Raw genomic sequence first — 20,388 nt, forward strand, 5'->3', positions numbered from 1 at the left:
GTTTTCTCAGTAATTCTGATTGCTCTGGCTTGGTCTCGCAGAACTTGGTTTGTTGATCTAGTTCAGATGTCCTGTTGTCCTCTGTAGGCTTTTCCTGTGCGCCATGATTTTCTATCTCAAGGTCCATTTTTTCAGGATCTCAAAACTCTAAACTTGATGGCTTGGGGATTGAATGCTTATATTGTAGAGTCTCATGGAGACTTTGATTCAGACTCATAAACCTGTGACAAGGAAGATTTATCACAAGGTTTGTAAGGCCTGTATTTCTTGGTGTGTGGAGCATGGTTTTAGCTGGCACTCTTTTAGAATTACTAGAATTCTTCAATTTATTTAAGATGGTTTGGATAAAGGTTTATCTGCAAGTTCTTTAAAGGGCCAGATGTTGTCTTTCAACCTACTTCCACAAGAAGATTGCTAAATTTCCTGATATTCAGAGTTTTTTTCAGTCTTTAGTCAGGATTATAGGGATAGGCAAGTCAACATTAAACTTGCAGGGTTCAGGTAGAGCATGTAATTTTAAGACACTTTTAAATTCACTTCTATTTTCTATTTGTTCTCTTAGTGTGCCTTGTTAAAAAGAATACACACATATCCTACACTAGTAGAAGCTAGCACTTGCTGGTTTCTGCACATATTTGTCTCTTGTGATTGGCTAACTAGATGTGTTCAGCTAGCTGCCCAGTGTACCTTCATCAATGAATAACAAGAGAATGATGCAAATTTGATAACAGAAGTAATTTGGGAAGTTGATTAATGTATGTTCTATCTGAATTACAAAAGAAAAAATGTTGGAGGTTCCTGTTCCTTTAAGCCAGTGATTAAACCAATTTCTCCTCCTTGGAATATTAATTTGGTTTTAAGAGTTGTGTAGGTTCCTTCTTTGAACCTTTGCATAATTTGGATATTCAGGTTTTGTTCCTTTTAGCCTTTTCTTCTGCCAGAAGAGTTTCTGAATTGTTTGCTCTTTCCTGTGAGTCTCCTTATCTTGTATTTCAACAAAATAGGGCAGTTTTGAGAACTGTTTATTTTTTGCCTAAAGTGGTTTCTTCTGATATTATTTTTTTGTCCTAATTCAAAGAATTCTAATAAGAGGCTCCGTAACTTGGATGTTGTCAAAGCTTTGAAGATTGATTTGCAGGATACAAATGATTTTATGCAATACTTTAGTCTGTTTATTCATTTTTACGGTTCCAGGAAGAGTCAGCAGGCTATTTTGATAGTCTCTTGGTTAAAGGGACATTAAACCCCAAAATTTTCTTTCATTATTGAGATAGAGAATACAATTTTTAAAAAGTTTCCAATTTACTTCCATTATCAAAAATGTTTCATTCTCATGTTATTCTTTGTTAGATACACCTAGGTAGGTAGCGTGCACATGCCTAAAGCACTACAGGACAGGAAATAGTGCTGCCATCTAGTGCTACTGCTAATGTATAAAATTGTTGCTATATAGTGCTGCAGACACGTGCACACTCTTGAGCTTACATTTCTGCTTTTCAAATAAGGATAACAAGAAAACAAAGAAAATATGATAATAGAAGTAAATTAGAAAGTTGTTTAAAATGTTATGTTCTATCTAAATCATGAAAGAAAAAAATTGGGTTTTATGTCCCTTTAAAGCTTTTGATTCTTAAGGCTTACTTGGAAGCGGGACAGTCTCCTCCTAAACTTTTTAATGCCCATTTTACTAGGTCAGTGGCTACTTCCTAGGCTTTTAAGAATTAGGTTAGATTATATACAACAATACTTAATGACTAGAAACCACTGCTTCAAGGGATTTCCTACCAAAGGCTGCATTAGAAGAAGCAAAAATAACAAAATAGTATAATTTAGAAAAACTATATAAGGAACACCAAGTAGCTGCTTTGCAAATTTGATTTACAAATGCATCTGTTGATCAAATTTGCAAGGCAGCTACTTGGTCTTCCTTATATACTTTTCTTTCCTAAGATACGGTGAGTCCACGGTTTCATCAATTACTGTTGGGAATATCACGCCTGGCTAGCAGGAGGAGACAAAGAGTACCACAGCCAAACTGTTAAGTATCACTTCCCTTCCCACAACCCCCAGTCATTCTCTTTGCCTTCAGTGCAAGGAGGAGGTGAAGTTTTGGTGTCTGAAGAAGATTGGATTTATTTTTCTTCAATTGAGAGTTTATTATTTTAAAAGCCAGAGTAGGTTTGCTCTGATCTTTCCTCTCAAGATTGGGTCTAGCTGTACTCCACGTTAGTCTCTTCATTAGGGCTGTGGTGGCTTTAAAGCAGTTAGGAACATGTGAAGAGGGCTTAGCTGAGTTTTCCTAACATGTTGCTGCCCTGGTATAGAAAGTCAGAGTAGGCTTACTCTGTTCTTTCTTTTGTCCACAGGTCACTGTAAGGAGCGGCGTCCTTCTATACTTTGTGAGTCGTCTGACTGCTGGACGGTTAGAATGCAGTTAAGTGCCTTTTTGTCTTCTGGCTAGGAGGCTGGCACTGAAGGGGTTAAGGACCCTCTGATTTTTAGGTGGGACAAATCCTTATGGATGGTTGAGGCAGTGGGCAGGCACATTAATGCATGAGACTTGGATACTTTGGGGTTAATCTCCTTCACAGCAAGGAAGGGGTTAACCATCTATGGGGCTCAGATTTAATTTTTCATGTGTGTACACTTTATTATTTTTCTGTGTTTTCATGCAGGACCTTTGTAAGCAGCTCCGTTAAGTCCCTTAGTTTCTTATAAATTATGTTAATGTCAGGAGACCGTTAGCAGTGCGCAAATTGCGCCTTTTCTAAGGGGCTGCACAGCGCGTCAGCTTTCTCCGCTTGTTTGAAAAGCGTATCTAGGAAGCTGCACGAGAGGATGAGAACAACCTTGTATACATAAGGTTGAGAGTTGAATCCTGATACACGTTCATTTGCTTCGTCCTACGGGAATTCCTCATTATAAGAGGAAGTTTGTCGATGAAATGAGACTCCATTCCATGCTGCTTTTTGGCCACAAAAAATGTTATTTTTCTAGTTAAATAAAAATATGGGATTTGTCTCTTCCTTTCCTTATTTGCAATAAGATCTGTTTATTTCATGCTGGTTCTTATTTATTGTTACTAACGTTTTTGTTTTTAAGAAAATAAAATCGTTCATTTTGTTTAAATATTTAAGTTGAAGAGGTTTAGTCCTTAAATAAGGAGTTTTTTTCTGGGTTGGAACAGTGCTCTGTTCCTAGGAACTAATATTAGTTGAATTGATGAATATATTGTTTTATAAGCTCTCTGTTCCTCTCCATTAGAATATATCTTTTAAATTAAGATATTGTTCACTGGATTTGCCTCTAAGAATTAGTGACAGTTTAAGATGTCTGTGTTTTCTGTACTTCCTTGTTAGCTAAAGCTATTGATTGTAGAGATCAATCTGAGCCTTATGTCTCCTAGAATGATGCTGTTCAGGCAATGCCACAGTTCTATCCTTTTTTTAGCCCTAGCCTTGTTGGTGTCACATGCAGTGCCCTGCGGTTCCTCTAAATCTCCTGGAGGAGTATATTTGCTTACAGAATTTACAGCTCAGGTATCCTTTGCGATATCTGCGTCTTTATCTGTGTCTTTATCTGTCTTCGTTTCCTTCTGGGAAAGCGCAAGAGGACATTTAAATATTCAGCTAGTAAGGTTTCTGCTCCATTTCTGTTAGATAATGTTGCTATCCCTCATAAGTCTGATGCGGTGCAAGTCGCTAGTAACTCCTGAGGGTGATATATCAGATTCGGTCAATATAATTCCTTCATCTGATGCTGAAGAGTATCTTTCAGATTAAGCCTGAACACCTTTGTGTATGGTAAGGAGTTTTTGGCTAAATTGGAGCGATTCTGATACGTATGTCGTTGTCAACCCTAAGAATCTAGTAAATTTTATAAATACTAGGATTCATCTGTGGAACTTTTTCCTGTTCCAGACCGTGCTAGATTTTTCTCTGAAATGGGAGAAGTCAGGGATTTCCTTTCCCCCCCCCATCTGCTGTTGTTGAAAAGATGTTTCCTGTAGCTGTCTCCTTTAAAGGTGAATGGTGCCTTAACAGTAGGGTATTTCTACTCTGGCTAAGCAAACTACTTTCCTCGAGAGGATAACTGTTCTTTTCAGGATCAATGGGTTTACATGGAAGTTTATTTGCTTCTGTGTCACGGGCGGCATCTTACTGGTGCCAGACCTTGTTCGATCCAATTTGGTAGGGACTCCTTTGGAGGATAACCCAGATCAGAATTAAGGCTCTTAAATTAGCCAATTATTTTATTCCTGAGGCTATCATGCAAGTTTTAGCCAAGATAGCTGGCTTCACTGTGCTAGCCGCGGGGCGTTGTAGCTATTTCCAAGATCAGTGGATTTTTCCTTTTGAGACAGGCTTCTGACTCTTCTTTACAAGGGTAAGACCGTGTTTGATCCCGACCTGGCAGGAATTTTTCTGACAGGATACAAGATGTCCCAGATAGGCTGCGGACATAGTATTTCAGGTTTTCTACATAGATTTCATGCCTTCCTCTCAATTTTATCTGCAGGCCAGATAACAGTGAGGCATTGTTGAAGTGCTTTTGGAACCTCTCTTCCCTGGAATAGTTCCAGTTCCTGTAAGGGAACAGGGTCTAGAATTCTATTCATTCCTGTTCGAAATTTCCGAAAAAGAGGGAATTTTCATCTTATGATTGATCTAGGTCTTTCAACAAGTTTTCTCAGGGTACCGTCCTTCAAGATGGAAACTAGTGGTTTCCTACTTCCATTGGTCCAAGAGGGTCAGTTCATGGTGACCATGGACTTGGAGGACATGTTATGTTCCGGGAAGGAGGACCTCAAGTTCCTGAGTTTTGCCTTTCTGTCTAACACTTTCAGTCTGTGACTCTTCCCTTTGGCCTTGCCATAGCTCTCAGGGGCGCTATATTGCCAGTGATCAGGTTTCAGGGAATTGCTGTGGTGCCCTTCCTGGCCGTCATAAGGTTCAGGCGTCATCTTTTCAACAAGCAAACTCTCATACAGAGATGTTGTTTTTCTTCATTTCACGGATGGAAGTGAATCTGAAGATGAGTTCCCTTGTTCCAGCTACAGGGGTAGTTTCTTAGGGACCATATTAGTTCTCCTGTCTCTGAAAATATTTTTGACAAAGGACAGAAAAAAGAGGATTCTTGCCTCTTTTTGCAATCTACTGTCTTGGCCTTCAGTGGTTTAATGTATGGAGGTATTTGGTTTGATGGTTGTTTCATTGAACATCATTCCTTTGCTCGATTCCATCTGAGAGTCTGCTGTCATGCAGTTCAGATTGTGGACCGCGGGGGCCTTGTGGCTCTGTCTTGCTGGATAGATCTTGATCTGTCGACATGAGATTCTTCCCTATGGATCAGAGAGGGGAATTAGTGGTAGAGCGCTCGCTTAACTTGCAAGAGGTGGCGGGATCGTTATCGTATTCTCCAGAATCTTTTGGTTTTCTCAGGAGCTTCTGTCTCGGGGCACATGCTTCCGGAGACCTTCGTGAGTAAAAGTGACCATGGTTACTAGTTGACTATGGACTTGGGAGGAGTCTTCTCTCCTCATAACCATTTTATAGTTGAAAGCGATCTTCAATACTCTGATGGCTTGGCTTCGGTCGCCTTAACTGGCTTTTCAGGTTTTAGTTGAACAATTTAATCTCGATTGTTACATTAACCACCTGGAAGGAACCTGGAGTTCTTTTGCCATGATTGGCGTGGAGTGTTCAAGAGTGAATATCGGGAGTGGACTTCTTGAGCAGTCAGATTTTTCATCCCGGGGAGTGGGCACTTCTCCCGGAGGTGTTCTCCAGATTAATCCTCAAATGGGAGGTGTTGGAGTTGGCAGTACGCCAAGCTCCCAAGTTATGTTATAGGTCAAGAAATCAGCAGGCTGCTCTGTTAAATTTCCTGGCGGTTTCTGGGGATTTTAGTCTGACATCCCTGTTCCTCAGTTTGCTTTCATTTTCACGGGTCATTGGTCGTATCAAATGATAGTGAGCATCGGGTTTTTAATAAGTTCTTGCATAGTTGCAGGATCTGGTTTTCAGACCTAGCGGAGATATAATTCTTCAAAGTTGGTGGTTGTTCCTGAGGAAGGACCTTCCCATTCAGGGTCCATTTTTTCTTCCAACTTTGTGTTCTCTGAAACTCTTTATTTGGAGATTGAATGCTTGGTTCGGTCTAAGCATGGTATTCTGTATCGGTCTTTTGAGATTATGATTAAGGTTCGCAATCCTGTTACTGGTGATTTTTACCATAAGGTTTGGCGTAAATTCCCTGATTGGTCTGAATCCCAGGACTACTCTTGAAAGTAGGGCCGGATTCCTAGGGGTTTTGCCCTTTCTCCGGGAAGGACTGGAGGACAGTGATCAGTCAGTTCTCTGACGGTTCAGAATTCTGTGTTTTCTTTTTCTACACAAGTGTCTAGTGGATGATCCAGACGTGTAATCTTTTTGTCAGATCCTGGTTAGTATCTGGCCTGTGTTTAAGTTTGTCGCTCCTTTGGAAGTTTTATCCCTGTTTTAAGGTTTTGCAGCAGGCTCAGTTTGAGCCATAGCATTCCATAGATTTTAAAGTTTTTTTTGGCTTTATCTTCTGCTCGGAGAGTTTAGGTACTCTCGGCTTTGCAGTGTGATTCGCTCATCTTATTTCGTATAAGGCGTTTTTTTTTTATCCTAAGTGGGAAGCTTGTTTGGGAAATTGTTGTTTCCTCTGTGTCCTCATTCTTATCTCTTGAGGAACGTGTGTACACAATCTGGATGCTGTGCGTGCCTAATATTTTTTTCTTCTGCTTTTGTTTGTTTTCTGGTTTTATGACAGAAAACTAATGCTACTTCTCTTTTCTCTGGTTGAGAAATTTAATTTGTTTGTTTTTTATACTGCAGGGCTGCAGTCCCCTGAGAGAGTTATGCCTAATTTCTCGAGGGCTGTCTCTTCTTCTTGGGCTTTCAAATTGAAACTTCTGCGGAGCACATTTGCAAGGCAACAACTTGGTCTTCCTTACATACTTTTTCCACATTTGTTATTTTAGCTTCGGTTGGGGGTTGTTTTTTTTGGGGGGGAGTGAGGTTATTCAAGCGGTGTTGCCTTCTGTTTTGGTCGGCCTGTCTTGTCCCTCCCTATTCATCTGTGTCCTCTAGCTTGGGTATTGATTCCCAACAGTAATTGATGAAACCGTGGACTCACCGTATCTTAGGAAAGAAAAGAAAATTTATGCTTACCTGATGATAAATTTATTTCTTTCCGGATACGGTGAGTCCACGGCACGCCCTTTATTTCTAGACAGTTTGTTTTTGACTAAACCTCAGGCACCTCTGCACCTTGTGTTACTTCTTCTTTTTCTCCATTTTCCTTCTGTCGAAAGACTGGGGGTTGTGGGAAGGGAAGTGATACTTAACAGTTTGCCTCTTCCTGCTGGCCAGATGTGATATTCCCAACAGTAATTGATGAAAACATGGACTTACCGTATCCGGAAATAAAAATTTTTATCAGGTAAGCATAAATTTTCTTTTTCTAAATTCTACCATTTTGATTTTTTTGCTTCTTCTGAATCTGCCTTTGGTAGGAAATTCCTTCAAGCAGTGGTTTCTAGTCATTAAGTATTGTTGTGTATATATTTTTTGCCATATATATATATATATATATATATATATATATATATTATATATATATATACTTAAAATAAACATTGAGTAATCATTTTGTCCTGCCCTTATTACTCTTGAACACCACCGCTTGGGTATTAGTTTTCAAGAGTAATGGATCATGGACCCTCACCACCGTCACAAAAAATATAATTTATGCTTGCCTGATAAATTAATTTGTTTCATGATGTAAGAGTCCACGAGACCTCACTCATGTTTTCATTGATTTTTTTATTATTTTGAATGTTTTTTTTTTTTGTTTTGTTTTTTTCTGACTGCAATTCAAGTATGCACCTCCTTTTTTTTCCTGCTCCTTTTTTGCTCTTATCCTTTCCAGTAAGGTGTTAAGAGTTTTTAAGGGCTCTTGGAGGTTTGGGAATCTTTGCCGCCTCCTAGTAGTCAGGAGTGGTATTTCACAGGAGTAATGGCTCATGGACTCTCACTACCATGAATGAAATACATTTATCAGGTAAGCATAAATTATATTTTGTGTGCCTTCTTGGTTGCATGTGGAAAATTTCGCCATCCTCGGGTATAGTTAATGTGGATACCATCTGGTTTTGTCAATACCTATTACAGAAAAAAATTTAGCATTTAAAAAAATAAATAAATAAAACCAAATATACCTGGCAGAAATTTACCTGATCTGTAGCATTCTAGATTAAAAATAGTTTACAAAAAATAAGATTGATTTAATATATTTATTAAAAAGATACACATCCTTTTCCTTCTATATGTACGCAAATGGATGTAAAACACACAAGCCTAGCCTGAAATAGATATTGCTATAGGACATATGGATTCCTTATCCAAAGAAATAATACCATTTATATTTGTTTAGCAGGTTAAAGTGGACCTATCTGTTCCTGCCCCTTCACCTGTGATCCCCAGGTTGACGTTACGCGTGGGTGCAGGCGAAGACAAGATGTAAGTATTTAGAGAGAAATAATTTGCTAACCCATCATGGAAGCTACCTTTTTGTCTTCTCAAGACAAAATTAATTTAAATCAACATGCTCACTCTATAGTTTGATATTAAAGAATTGTGGAGCTCATTGCCTAAGGAGGTAGTGAATGCCAATATCTTAAATGAATTTAAAAAAATCGCTTATATACTTTTCTGGGATATGATTTTGTTTAACTGCTTCATGCCGGGATCAGTGTTAACATCAGAACGGAGTTCCAATGTAAACACTTGTTGTAAAAAAGGAAATCACGCAGTTGTCGATGCGATCATGTGATTTCAAGGCCTGGATCAGATCATGGGGGACTGCCTACACTGCGGTTCCTTCTTTCGTCAAAGGGGGGCCGCTGCAGGACGCCATATAAGGTAGGATGTTCAATGCCATCCTAACAGTGTTCAAGTCGAGCACTATTTGGATGGCATGGAACATCCTATTGGGGTGAAGGGGTTAATGGGTCAGTTATCTAATTATATTAATATGTTATATTAGCAACATCATAATTGTAAATCAAGTATGATCTGTATAGGTTGAACTTGATGGACTTTAATCTAATTTCAACCTCATCTACTATGTTACAATCATCGTGTGGCCAGCAAGGGATATGGGTGTAGAACTTCATATATTGTGGCAGGGCTATACATAAATTGGTATATGATTTGTACTCCTTATTTTATTTGATACCCAAACATTTTAGAAAAATCAACGTTGGCTTTTCCTCATGAGATTGGGATCTATTTATTGACAAGCCTAAAGTCCATTGTTCACACTTCTGCCTTTGCAGTTTGTCTTCTTCCATTGTTCATGTTTGCCAATTTCTCCTGCTCCAGACCCTCCACTCATTTGTGACAAAGCCCTTTTCTCCAACATAGGTGTGTCCGGTCCACGGCGTCATCCTTACTTGTGGGATATTCTCTTCCCCAACAGGAAATGGCAAAGAGTCCCAGCAAAGCTGGTCACATGATCCCTCCTAGGCTCCGCCCACCCCAGTCATTCTCTTTGCCGTTGCACAGGCAACATCTCCACGGAGATGGTTAAGAGTTTTTTGGTGTTTAAATGTAGTTTTTATTCTTCAATCAAGTGTTTGTTATTTTAAAATAGTGCTGGTATGTACTATTTACTCTGAAACAGAAAAAAGATGAAGATTTCTGTTTGTAAGAGGAAGATGATTTTAGCAGAAGTTACTAAAATCGATTGCTGTTTCCACACAGGACTGTTGAGATGAAGTAACTTCAGTTGGGGGAAACAGTTGGCAGACTTTTCTGCTTAAGGTATGACTGGCCATATTTCTAACAAGACTATGTAATGCTGGAAGGCTGTCATTTCCCCTTATGGGGACCGGTAAGCCATTTTCTTAGTTAAATAAAAGAATAAAGGGCTTCATAAGGGCTTAAAAAACTGGTAGACATTTTTCTGGGCTAAAACGATTGCTTTGCTAGGCATATTTTGCAGATTCTAACTATTAATGGTTATTATAATCTTGGGGATTGTTTAGAAAAACGGCAGGCACTGTGTTGGACACCTTTTTCAGATGGGGGCCTTTTCTAGTTATAGACAGAGCCTCATTTTCGCGCCACTAATGCGCAGTTGTTTTTGGAGAGCAAGGCATGCAGATGCATGTGTGAGGAGCTAAGAATCACTGAAAAAGCTTATACAAGGCATCATTTGGTATCGTATTCCCCTCTGGGCTTGGTTGGGTCTCAGCAAAGCATATAGCTGGGACTGTATAGGGGTTAAATGTAAAAACGGCTCCGGTTCCGTCAATTTAAGGGTTAAAGCTCTGAAATTTGGTGTGCAATACTTTTAATGCTTTAAGACACTGTGGTGAAATTTTGGTGAATTTTGAACAATTCCTTCATACTTTTTCACATATTCAGTAATAAAGTGTTTTCAGTTTGAAATTTAAAGTGACAGTAACGGTTTTATTTTAAAACGTTTTTTGTACTTTGTTGACAAGTTTAAGCCTGTTTAACATGTCTGTACCATCAGATAAGCTATGTTCTATATGTATGAAAGCCAAGGTGTCTCCCCATTTAAATTTATGTGATAATTGTGCCATAGTGTCCAAACAAGGTAAGGACAGTAATGCCACAGATAATGATATTGCCCAAGATGATTCCTCAAATGAGGGGAGTAAACATGATACTACATCATCCCCTTCTGTGTCTACACCAGTTTTGCCCACACAAGAGGCCCCTAGTACATCTAGTGCGCCAATTCTTATTACCATGCAACAATTAACGGCTGTAATGGATAACTCTATAGCAAACATTTTATCCAAAATGCCTACTTATCAGAGAAAGCGCGATTGCTCTGTTTTAAACACTGAAGAGCAAGAGGACGCTGATGATAACTGTTCTGACATACCCTCACACCAATCTGAAGGGGCCATGAGGGAGGTTTTGTCTGAGGGAGAAATTTCAGATTCAGGAAAAATTTCTCAACAAGCTGAACCTGATGTTGTGACATTTAAATTTAAATTAGAACATCTCCGCGCACTGCTTAAGGAGGTATTATCTACTCTGGATGATTGTGACAATTTGGTCATTCCAGAGAAATTATGTAAGATGGACAAGTTCCTAGAGGTTCCGGTGCCCCCGACGCTTTTCCTATACCCAAGCGGGTGGCGGACATAGTAAATAAAGAGTGGGAAAGGCCCGGCATACCTTTTGTCCCCCCCCCTATATTTAAGAAATTATTTCCTATAGTCGACCCCAGAAAGGACTTATGGCAGACAGTCCCCAAGGTCGAGGGGGCGGTTTCTACTCTAAACAAACGCACTACTATTCCTATCGAAGATAGTTGTGCTTTCAAAGATCCTATGGATAAAAAATTAGAGGGTTTGCTTAAAAAGATTTTTGTTCAGCAAGGTTACCTTCTACAACCAATTTCATGCATTGTTCCTGTCACTACGGCAGCGTGTTTCTGGTTCGAGGAACTAGAAAAGTCGCTCAATAAAGAATCTTCGTATGAGGAGGTTATGGACAGAGTTCAAGCACTTAAATTGGCTAACTCTTTTATTTTAGATGCCGCTTTGCAATTAGCTAGATTAGCGGCGAAAAATTCAGGGTTTGCTATCGTGGCGCGCAGAGCGCTTTGGCTAAAGTCTTGGTCAGCGGATGTGTCTTCCAAGACAAAATTGCTTAACATCCCTTTCAAGGGTAAAACATTATTTGGACCTGATTTGAAAGAGATTATTTCAGACATCACTGGGGGAAAGGGCCACGCCCTCCCACAGGATAGGTCTTTTAAGGCTAAAAATAAGCCTAATTTTCGTCCCTTTCGCAGAAACGGACCAGCCTCTAATTCTACATCCTCTAAGCAAGAGGGTAATACTTCACAACCCAAACCAGCCTGGAGACCAATGCAAGGCTGGAACAAGGGTAAGCAGTCCAAGAAGCCTGCCACTGCTACCAAAACAGCATGAAGGGATGGCCCCCGATCCGGGACCGGATCTGGTGGGGGGCAGACTTTCTCTCTTTGCTCAGGCTTGGGCAAGAGATGTTCAGGATCCTTGGGCGCTAGAAATAGTTTCTCAAGGTTATCTCCTGGAATTCAAGGAACTACCCCCAAGGGGAAGGTTCCACAGGTCTCAATTATCTTCAAACCAAATAAAAAGACAGGCATTCTTACATTGTGTAGAAGACCTGTTAAAGATGGGAGTGATTCATCCTGTTCCAATAAGGGAACAAGGGATGGGTTTTTATTCCAACCTGTTCATAGTTCCCAAAAAAGAGGGAACATTCAGACCAATATTGGATCTCAAGATCCTAAACAAATTTCTCAAGGTTCCATCGTTCAAAATGGAAACTATTCGAACGATCCTACCTACTATCCAGGAAAATCAATTTATGACTACCGTGGATTTAAAGGATGCGTACCTACATATTCCTATCCACAAGGAACATCATCAGTTCCTAAGGTTCGCTTTTCTGGACAAGCATTACCAGTTTGTGGCACTTCCATTCGGATTAGCCACTGCTCCAAGGATTTTCACAAAGGTACTAGGGTCCCTTCTAGCGGTTCTAAGACCAAGGGGCATTGCAGTAGTACCTTACTTGGACGACATCCTGATTCAAGCGTCGTCTCTGTCAAAAGCAAAGGCTCATACGGACATCGTCCTAGCCTTTCTCAGATCTCACGGATGGAAGGTGAACAAAGAAAAAAGTTCTCTGTCCCCGTCAACAAGAGTTCCCTTCTTGGGAACAATAGATTCCTTAGAAATGAGGATTTTTCTGACAGAGGTCAGAAAATCGAAAATTCTAAGCTCTTGTCAAGTACTTCATTCTGTTCTTCGTCCTTCCATAGCGCAGTGCATGGAAGTAATAGGATTGATGGTTGCAGCAATGGACATAGTTCCTTTTGCACGAATTCATCTAAGACCATTACAACTGTGCATGCTCAGACAGTGGAATGGGGATTATACAGACTTGTCTCCGACGATTCAAGTAGATCAAAAGACCAGAGATTCACTCAGTTGGTGGCTGACCCTGGACAATCTGTCACAGGGAATGAGCTTCCGCAGACCAGAGTGGGTCATTGTCACGACCGACGCCAGTCTGGTGGGCTGGGGCGCGGTCTGGGAACCCCTGAAAGCTCAGGGTCTATCTTCTCCCGATAAACATTCTGGAACTGAGAGCGATATTCAATGCTCTCAAAGCTTGGCCTCAACTAGCAAAGGCCAAATTCATAAGGTTTCAATCAGACAATATGACGACTGTTGCATATATCAATCATCAGGGGGGAACAAGGAGTTCCCTGGCGATGGAAGAAGTGACCAAAATAATTCAATGGGCGGAGGATCACTCCTGCCACTTGTCTGCAATCCACATCCCAGGAGTGGAAAATTGGGAAGCGGATTTTCTGAGTCGTCAGACTTTCCATCCGGGGGAGTGGGAACTCCATCCGGAAATCTTTGCCCAAATAACTCAATTATGCGGCATTCCAGACATGGATCTGATGGCGTCTCGTCAGAACTTCAAGGTTCCTTGCTACAGGTCCAGATCCAGGGATCCCAAGGCGACTCTAGTAGATGCACTAGTAGCACCTTGGACCTTCAACCTAGCTTATGTATTCCCACCGTTTCCTCTCATTCCCAGGCTGGTAGCCAGGATCAATCAGGAGAGGGCTTCGGTGATCTTGATAGCTCCTGCGTGGCCACGCAGGACTTGGTATGCAGACCTGGTAAATATGTCATCGGCTCCACCATGGAAGCTACCTTTGAGACAGGACCTTCTTGTTCAAGGTCCATTCGAACATCCGAATCTGGTTTCCCTCCAACTGACGGCTTGGAGATTGAACGCTTGATTTTATCAAAGCGTGGGTTTTCAGATTCTGTAATAGATACTCTGATTCAGGCTAGAAAGCCTGTAACTAGAAAAATTTACCATAAAATGTGGAAAAAATATATCTGTTGGTGTGAATCTAAAGGATTCCCATGGAACAAGATAAAAATTCCTAAGATTCTATCCTTTCTACAAGAAGGTTTGGAGAAAGGATTTTCTGCAAGTTCTCTGAAGGGACAGATCTCTGCTTTATCTGTTTTACTTCTCAAAAGGCTGGCAGCTGTGCCAGATGTTCAAGCATTTGTTCAGGCTCTGGTTAGAATCAAGCCTGTTTACAGACCTTTGACTCCTCCCTGGAGTCTAAATCTAGTTCTTTCAGTTCTTCAAGGGGTTCCGTTTGAACCCTTACATTCCGTAGATATTAAGTTATTATCTTGGAAAGTTTTGTTTTTGGTTGCAATTTCTTCTGCTAGAAGAGTTTCTGAGTTATCTGCTCTGCAGTGTTCTCCGCCCTATCTGGTGTTCCATGCAGATAAGGTGGTTTTGCGTACTAAGCCTGGTTTTCTTCCGAAAGTTGTTTCCAACAAAAATATTAACCAGGAGATAGTTGTACCTTCTTTGTGTCCGAATCCAGTTTCAAAGAAGGAACGTTTGTTACACAATTTGGACGTAGTCCGTGCTCTAAAATTCTATTTAGAGGCTACTAAAGATTTCAGACAAACATCTTCCTTGTTTGTTGTTTATTCTGGTAAAAGGAGAGGTCAAAAAGCGACTTCTACCTCTCTTTCCTTTTGGCTTAAAAGCATTATCCGATTGGCTTATGAGACTGCCGGACGGCAGCCTCCTGAAAGAATCACAGCTCACTCCACTAGGGCTGTGGCTTCCACATGGGCCTTCAAGAACGAGGCTTCTGTTGACCAGATATGTAAGGCAGCGACTTGGTCTTCACTGCACACTTTTGCCAAATTTTACAAATTTGATACTTTTGCTTCTTCGGAGGCTATTTTTGGGAGAAAGGTTTTGCAAGCTGTGGTGCCTTCCGTTTAGGTGACCTGATTTGCTCCCTACCTTCATCCGTGTCCTAAAGCTTTGGTATTGGTTCCTACAAGTAAGGATGACGCCGTGGACCGGACACACCTATGTTGGAGAAAACAGAATTTATGCTTACCTGATAAATTACTTTCTCCAACGGTGTGTCCGGTCCACGGCCCGCCCTGGTTTTTTTAATCAGGTCTGATGAATTATTTTCTCTAACTACAGTCACCACGGTATCATATGATTTCTCCTATATATATTTCCTCCTGTCCGTCGGTCGAATGACTGGGGTGGGCGGAGCCTAGGAGGGATCATGTGACCAGCTTTGCTGGGACTCTTTGCCATTTCCTGTTGGGGAAGAGAATATCCCACAAGTAAGGATGACGCCGTGGACCGGACACACCGTTGGAGAAAGTAATTTATCAGGTAAGCATAAATTCTGTTTTGTGTTCTTATCACTCTAACTCTACCTCATTGTATCATTCTCTGGCACATCCTCTGCCCCTTTACTTGTTTCTAGATCCACGTATCTACACCAAACCAATTCTCCATGCTGACTTATTTCAAGACATCTGTCAGGCATATGTTACTGGATTCTTCCATAATACTTAAATCTCATTGCTACCTATACAGAGCTTATAAACATTTATCATATTCTGTTATCCCCATATCTCAGATATTGCCTACTGTTGATAATGCTTCCCGGTCCCTTGTATCATATGTGTGACAGCTAATCACAGACCTCTACACATGAACAAGTGTTTTAGAGATGCTGGTGTAAAAAAAAAAGTACACCTTCCAAGAATTCACTAGCTTCTGTCAGATAACCAGTAACTAAACAAACAGGACCACTCAATGCAGTAAAATTACATAATTAACAAGTGCATAATAATAAGACAATGCAATAACATCTACTCTGAATTTCAAATAAGCAGTAGATTTTTTTTCTGCCAAATGTATTTCTTCTCCCATTTTCCGCCCCCCGTATCATGTGACAGCCATCAGCCAATCACAGACTAGTATACGTTTACCCTGTGAGCTTGTGCACATGCTCAGTAGGATCTAGTTCCTCAAAAAGTGTAAATGTAAAAGGACTGCAACATTTGATAATGGAAGTAAATTGGAAAGTGTCTTAAAACTGCTGCTCTATATGAATCATAAAAGTAAATTTTGACTTGAGTGTCTTTATAAGTGTAGAGATGGGTTGGAACTAAGGGCTACATTTATTAAGTTGCATTCACAGCTTTTTTGTGTTTGTGGAACAGGTTCTCATAAGCGAGCCAGCTGCCACATATTTAAGAAGCAGAAACCACTACCTTTTCCTCTCTGCAACCTCAGATTTGGCGAGATCAGTCTTCCCGACAATCGCTCTTTTGAGGCGATTGACATTCCCTGCTCTAGCGCAATCGGTTGTGCCAGAACAAGAGGAGGCATTGCACAACAATCCTCTTCTGCCATGATACATTTTGCCATGCAATGCAACATCATTGCAAGTGGCGATTGCAGGCAGACAGGTTTACTACTTGCGGACCTGTCTGCCTGCAAGGATGGTAAATCTAGCCCTACGAGTAATCAATCATTAACATGATTACATCCTACCCTTTTTATAGTAGATATGCTTAGGAGTTTGCACCTGTCTTGGGGCCTGTACAGCAGCAGTGTTTTCAACATTGTATAATATTGTTTCAAATTTTCTTCTTAAGTGGAAAGAGTCCACAGCTGCATTCATTACTTTTGGGAAATAAGAACCTGGCCACCAGGTAGCGGCAAAGACCCCCCAGCCAAAAGCTTAAATACTCCTCCCACTCCCCTCATCCCCCAGTCATTCATTCTTTGCCTTTCGTCCCAGGAGGTTGGCAGAGAAGTGTCAGAATTTAATTTGTCTCTTATGGAGGGTAGTACTCTTCAACATGGGACAGGAGTTTTAAGTAATCCTGTCAGTCTTTCAGTGAGGACTTGAATGAAAGTCCGGAGATGCAGGAAAAGTCTTTCTGCGAAACCATCCTGACTCAAGTTAACAGCTTCTCAAGCAAATCGGCGTTGTCGAACTTCGCTCCCCTGCCTGCTTTCTTCTCTAAAGTCCATGGCGGAGGCAATGCTACTATCCGTCACACTTGAAGGGCCATGTTCCTGTTCCACGGTGTAGATTCCGGTAAGATAGTTTCGTTTTCTTTCTTTGTGAATGTACTGTACTATTTTTTTTCCCGAGAGGCTACCACCTTGCGGGACTAACTTAACATAAGGGTCTCAGTGAGTCTCCTTTTACTATCTTGGAATCAAGGGTTAATATCTCCTGAGGGGGGGTTATTGAACAGGGTTTTTTTTAATCATGTTTGTTATGGGATTCAATCTGCTTATGTGTAGTGTTAAATGGGCTCATGTCGTGGAACATAAAGGCCTTTGGAAGGGACGCGACCTTATGGTTGGGAGTGCCTTTTTTGGACTATACAGTTTACCTTCTGGTCGGGCATGATTACGTTCCGTTCTCCATTCTAGTTCACAGGGGTCTGGTTCATAGGAGGAGGTGAGTGCCCCAGCCATTGTGGGTGTCGTTTTGTTTTGTCTTAAAATAGTTCATATTGGCATATTGTCTATCCTGTTATGGAGGACTCTGATGCTGATTCTTCCGGGGAAGAATCCGGATTGGCCTCGTTGACATATGTCAATCAGTTATGTTCGGTGTGCTGTATTAGAGCGCTTGGTTCCTTGGGCTCGGGAAATAAAGGGTCAGCTGAGCCATCCGCCTCTGGGGTCCTGTCCTCCAAGAGGCGATTTCCCTACCACTACATACTTCTTCACATGCCGGTAACCCAGATTATGATTATTCCTCCACGCAGGGCTTTGTTCCCCACCGGAGGTTGAAGCATGCTTTCGCTTCCACATATTCTTGGCGATTATTCATCTGCAGAGTCCAGATGTTTATGCTCGATTGTGCTCGTGCCCTATTGTTCCGGGTCTACCTCCTTGGGGAGGACCTGTACAGTTCCCTGCTGGTGTAACTGTCGCTGAGTGTTGTGCCTTTCGTTACAGAGTTGCTCGCCTTTGCGTCTTACTCGGACATGTTTTTCAGTTATTAAATGATCCTATCATTTTCGGATACAGGAATTTTCAGTCTGCTTCGAATGGTGCACCTCCTTAGACATGTGGGGATGATGTAATCTCCTGATTAGTTTTTTAGAAGATTAGGGCTCTGTTTGGCTGGTCCTGCGGTAGGCCTGTTTTCTTATTGGGCGTTAACCTATGGGTTGCCTTATATTTTCTTTTTATCCGATTAGGATGTCTTTTAATTTGTTTATTATTTCCTTTGAGAATTTTAAACTGGGATAAATACTCTGTTGCTTCTGCTAAAGTGTTTTTGGGGATATGTTAGTCCTATTTTTGTCTGTTTTCCTTTCTTCCCCTCTGAGGGAGGATTTAAGCTTGACGGTTAGGACCCGGGTTGCAGGCTGGTCCTGTTGGGTTCGGTTCTGTCTTGTAGCTGTTCAGACGTGGCGCCGTTCTGATTAGCTGGTCCGGTCGTGGCGCAGAGTGCTCATGTTATCATTTGTTTTACATTTAACTAAGCATTATAAAGGACCTGTGGGTATGCAGGGCAGAAAGGATTGTCTCAGTCCTTATAGCCTTCAATTTAGATGACTGGGTCAGTGGAGTTTCCACTACTTCACTCTCTCTTGTGTCTGGTATTGTCGGACCCTAGAGTTCCTCCCCCATGTGGTGGAGAGTTTGAGGGCTTAGCGCCTTCTTACCGCCAAGTGATCGGTTTGGCCTTTTTCGTTTTAGGCTCGGGGATTGTCCTTTTGGACTTGGTCCTCAGCAGCTAGTAGTTGAAGGGTAGTTCAGCTGCCTTGCAGCGGATGGTTTGCAGAATGTAACCAGCTGCAGCTATTGCATTGGTACTCTATAGCTGTTTTTCAGAGACTTTTTGGTCTTCATTTGTGGTCTCCATGTTAGGTCTCCTTTTAGAAGCTTGGGAGATGTTTGTTCCCTGTTAGGGACACTTGGCGTGGTCTCCTTGGGCTTGCTTGGGGTTCCTCCCAGAACTGGGGATGGTTTGCGCCCCTTTCTCCCTGTGATCATCCGCTTGTACGGAGGTGATGTTGAGACCAGCCTTTGCTCGAGTGGTTTTGACCTCGAGATATCCCCTTGCCTTATTGTCCTGAGGCTGTTGTTGCGTCTAAAAGCTCTAGCGTCGTCGTACGACTTTTACTGCCTTAGTTCATTCGGCAAGGGGTGGTCTCCTCCTTTGGTCGGGACTTGCGAGTTTTTCTCGTTATCCGGGTTGATCTGGATATTGCATTAGTATCCCCTGTGGTCTGGGTTGTTATTCACACGGTGTATTAAGTTTGCGGGTATTGTTTGTTTAAACAATTGGGGGTTTGGACCTGTTCTCCCTGGGGCTTCCGGTTGCTGAGTTTCACTCAGCATTTTCCCTTGTGGATTCCATTGTGGGGTGTTACCGAACCTTTAGGCTCCAGGGTTGGTTCGGGGTTCCCCAGTTTCTGGAAACTTGGGCCATGTCCTTTCACTCGGATTACTTGACCTGGTCTTGGTTGGCCAGGTTTTCTGAGTTCCGTTGCTCATTGGGCTTGTTTTGCGCCTTAGGCGTTTTCCCTTGGTCAGCTTGCTGTAGCATCCATTGAATTCTCTGCTCTGCAGGTGAATGGACTTGCAGTGTCACTGCTGCTACTATTGCACATTGGTTGCGTGTTAGCAGGCTAGCTTTTAGGGGAATCACTTTCAACAGGGCTTCTGAGTTGGGGATTGATCTCTCCTTTAGCCTGTGGCTTGTGGAAGGTGCTGCCTTTTGGCCCTTTCCCCTTCTTGGGTGAGAGCTTAGTCTCCTTTTTATGGAGATGTGGTCATTTTCTTAGGGCTTCTCCTGGATCAGGAGATGGGACCTGTGAGTTTCCCTAGCTGAGAGGGATATTCTCTCTGGGTTACGTTCCATTTGGAGTCTTGCTGTCTCTGTGTCAAGACTAAGTTGGATCTTTTTGCTAGATCCTTTGGGTCTACGATCCTGTTGTCTGTCCTAAGGAGTACTCTGTTGGATTGGCTGTGGCCATTCTTCTGCTCGTTATGGGTTTTTTCTGTTCCCCTGTTTCAGACCTGCCGTTACTGGGGCTGGCCCGGCTGGGAGTGGGTTCTGAGAGACGTCATCTACAGGATCTAGGTGGGCATAGTAGCTATAGCTAGCTCCCTAAGCTTACAAGCAGAGGGTCTAGTATTGCTCCACCTCGGGTTCTGAGTGTCGCTTCTCTTTCTTGGGGGACCTCGTGGAGGTTATGATTCAGTCTTTTTTGGAAGACCTGTGGGTAGGTCTAGCGGCTTGGATTGCCTAGAGTGTGCCCTCTGCCTGGGAGTTGTCTTTTGCAATCTGTTCTTTTGCTGGCCTCTTTTGCTCTCAGCAAGTTTTCTCTGTGTCATCCTGAGGATGGCAGCGTGTTCTTCACTCAGGGTTTTTTTCGTCTGGGTCTGTTGCACTTTT

At 41.8% G+C, this 20,388-nt stretch overlaps 1 protein-coding gene across 2 annotated transcripts in view; it reads left to right on the plus strand.

Annotated features, from left to right (window-relative positions):
• Nucleotides 1–20,388, plus strand: part of TAF3 (TATA-box binding protein associated factor 3) — a 398,541-nt gene that overhangs the window by 300,119 nt on the left and 78,034 nt on the right. Inside the window, exon 4 of one of the 2 annotated variants that reach the window (XM_053716436.1) lies at nucleotides 8,464–8,549. In XM_053716436.1, the coding sequence (XP_053572411.1) occupies nucleotides 8,464–8,549 (86 nt within the window). The remainder of the gene's footprint in view (nucleotides 1–8,463; nucleotides 8,550–20,388) is intronic. The other variant, XM_053716437.1, reaches the window with a different exon arrangement.

This window comes from Bombina bombina, chromosome 6 (genome assembly GCF_027579735.1).
Source record: "Bombina bombina isolate aBomBom1 chromosome 6, aBomBom1.pri, whole genome shotgun sequence".
Taxonomy (NCBI): domain Eukaryota; kingdom Metazoa; phylum Chordata; class Amphibia; order Anura; family Bombinatoridae; genus Bombina; species Bombina bombina.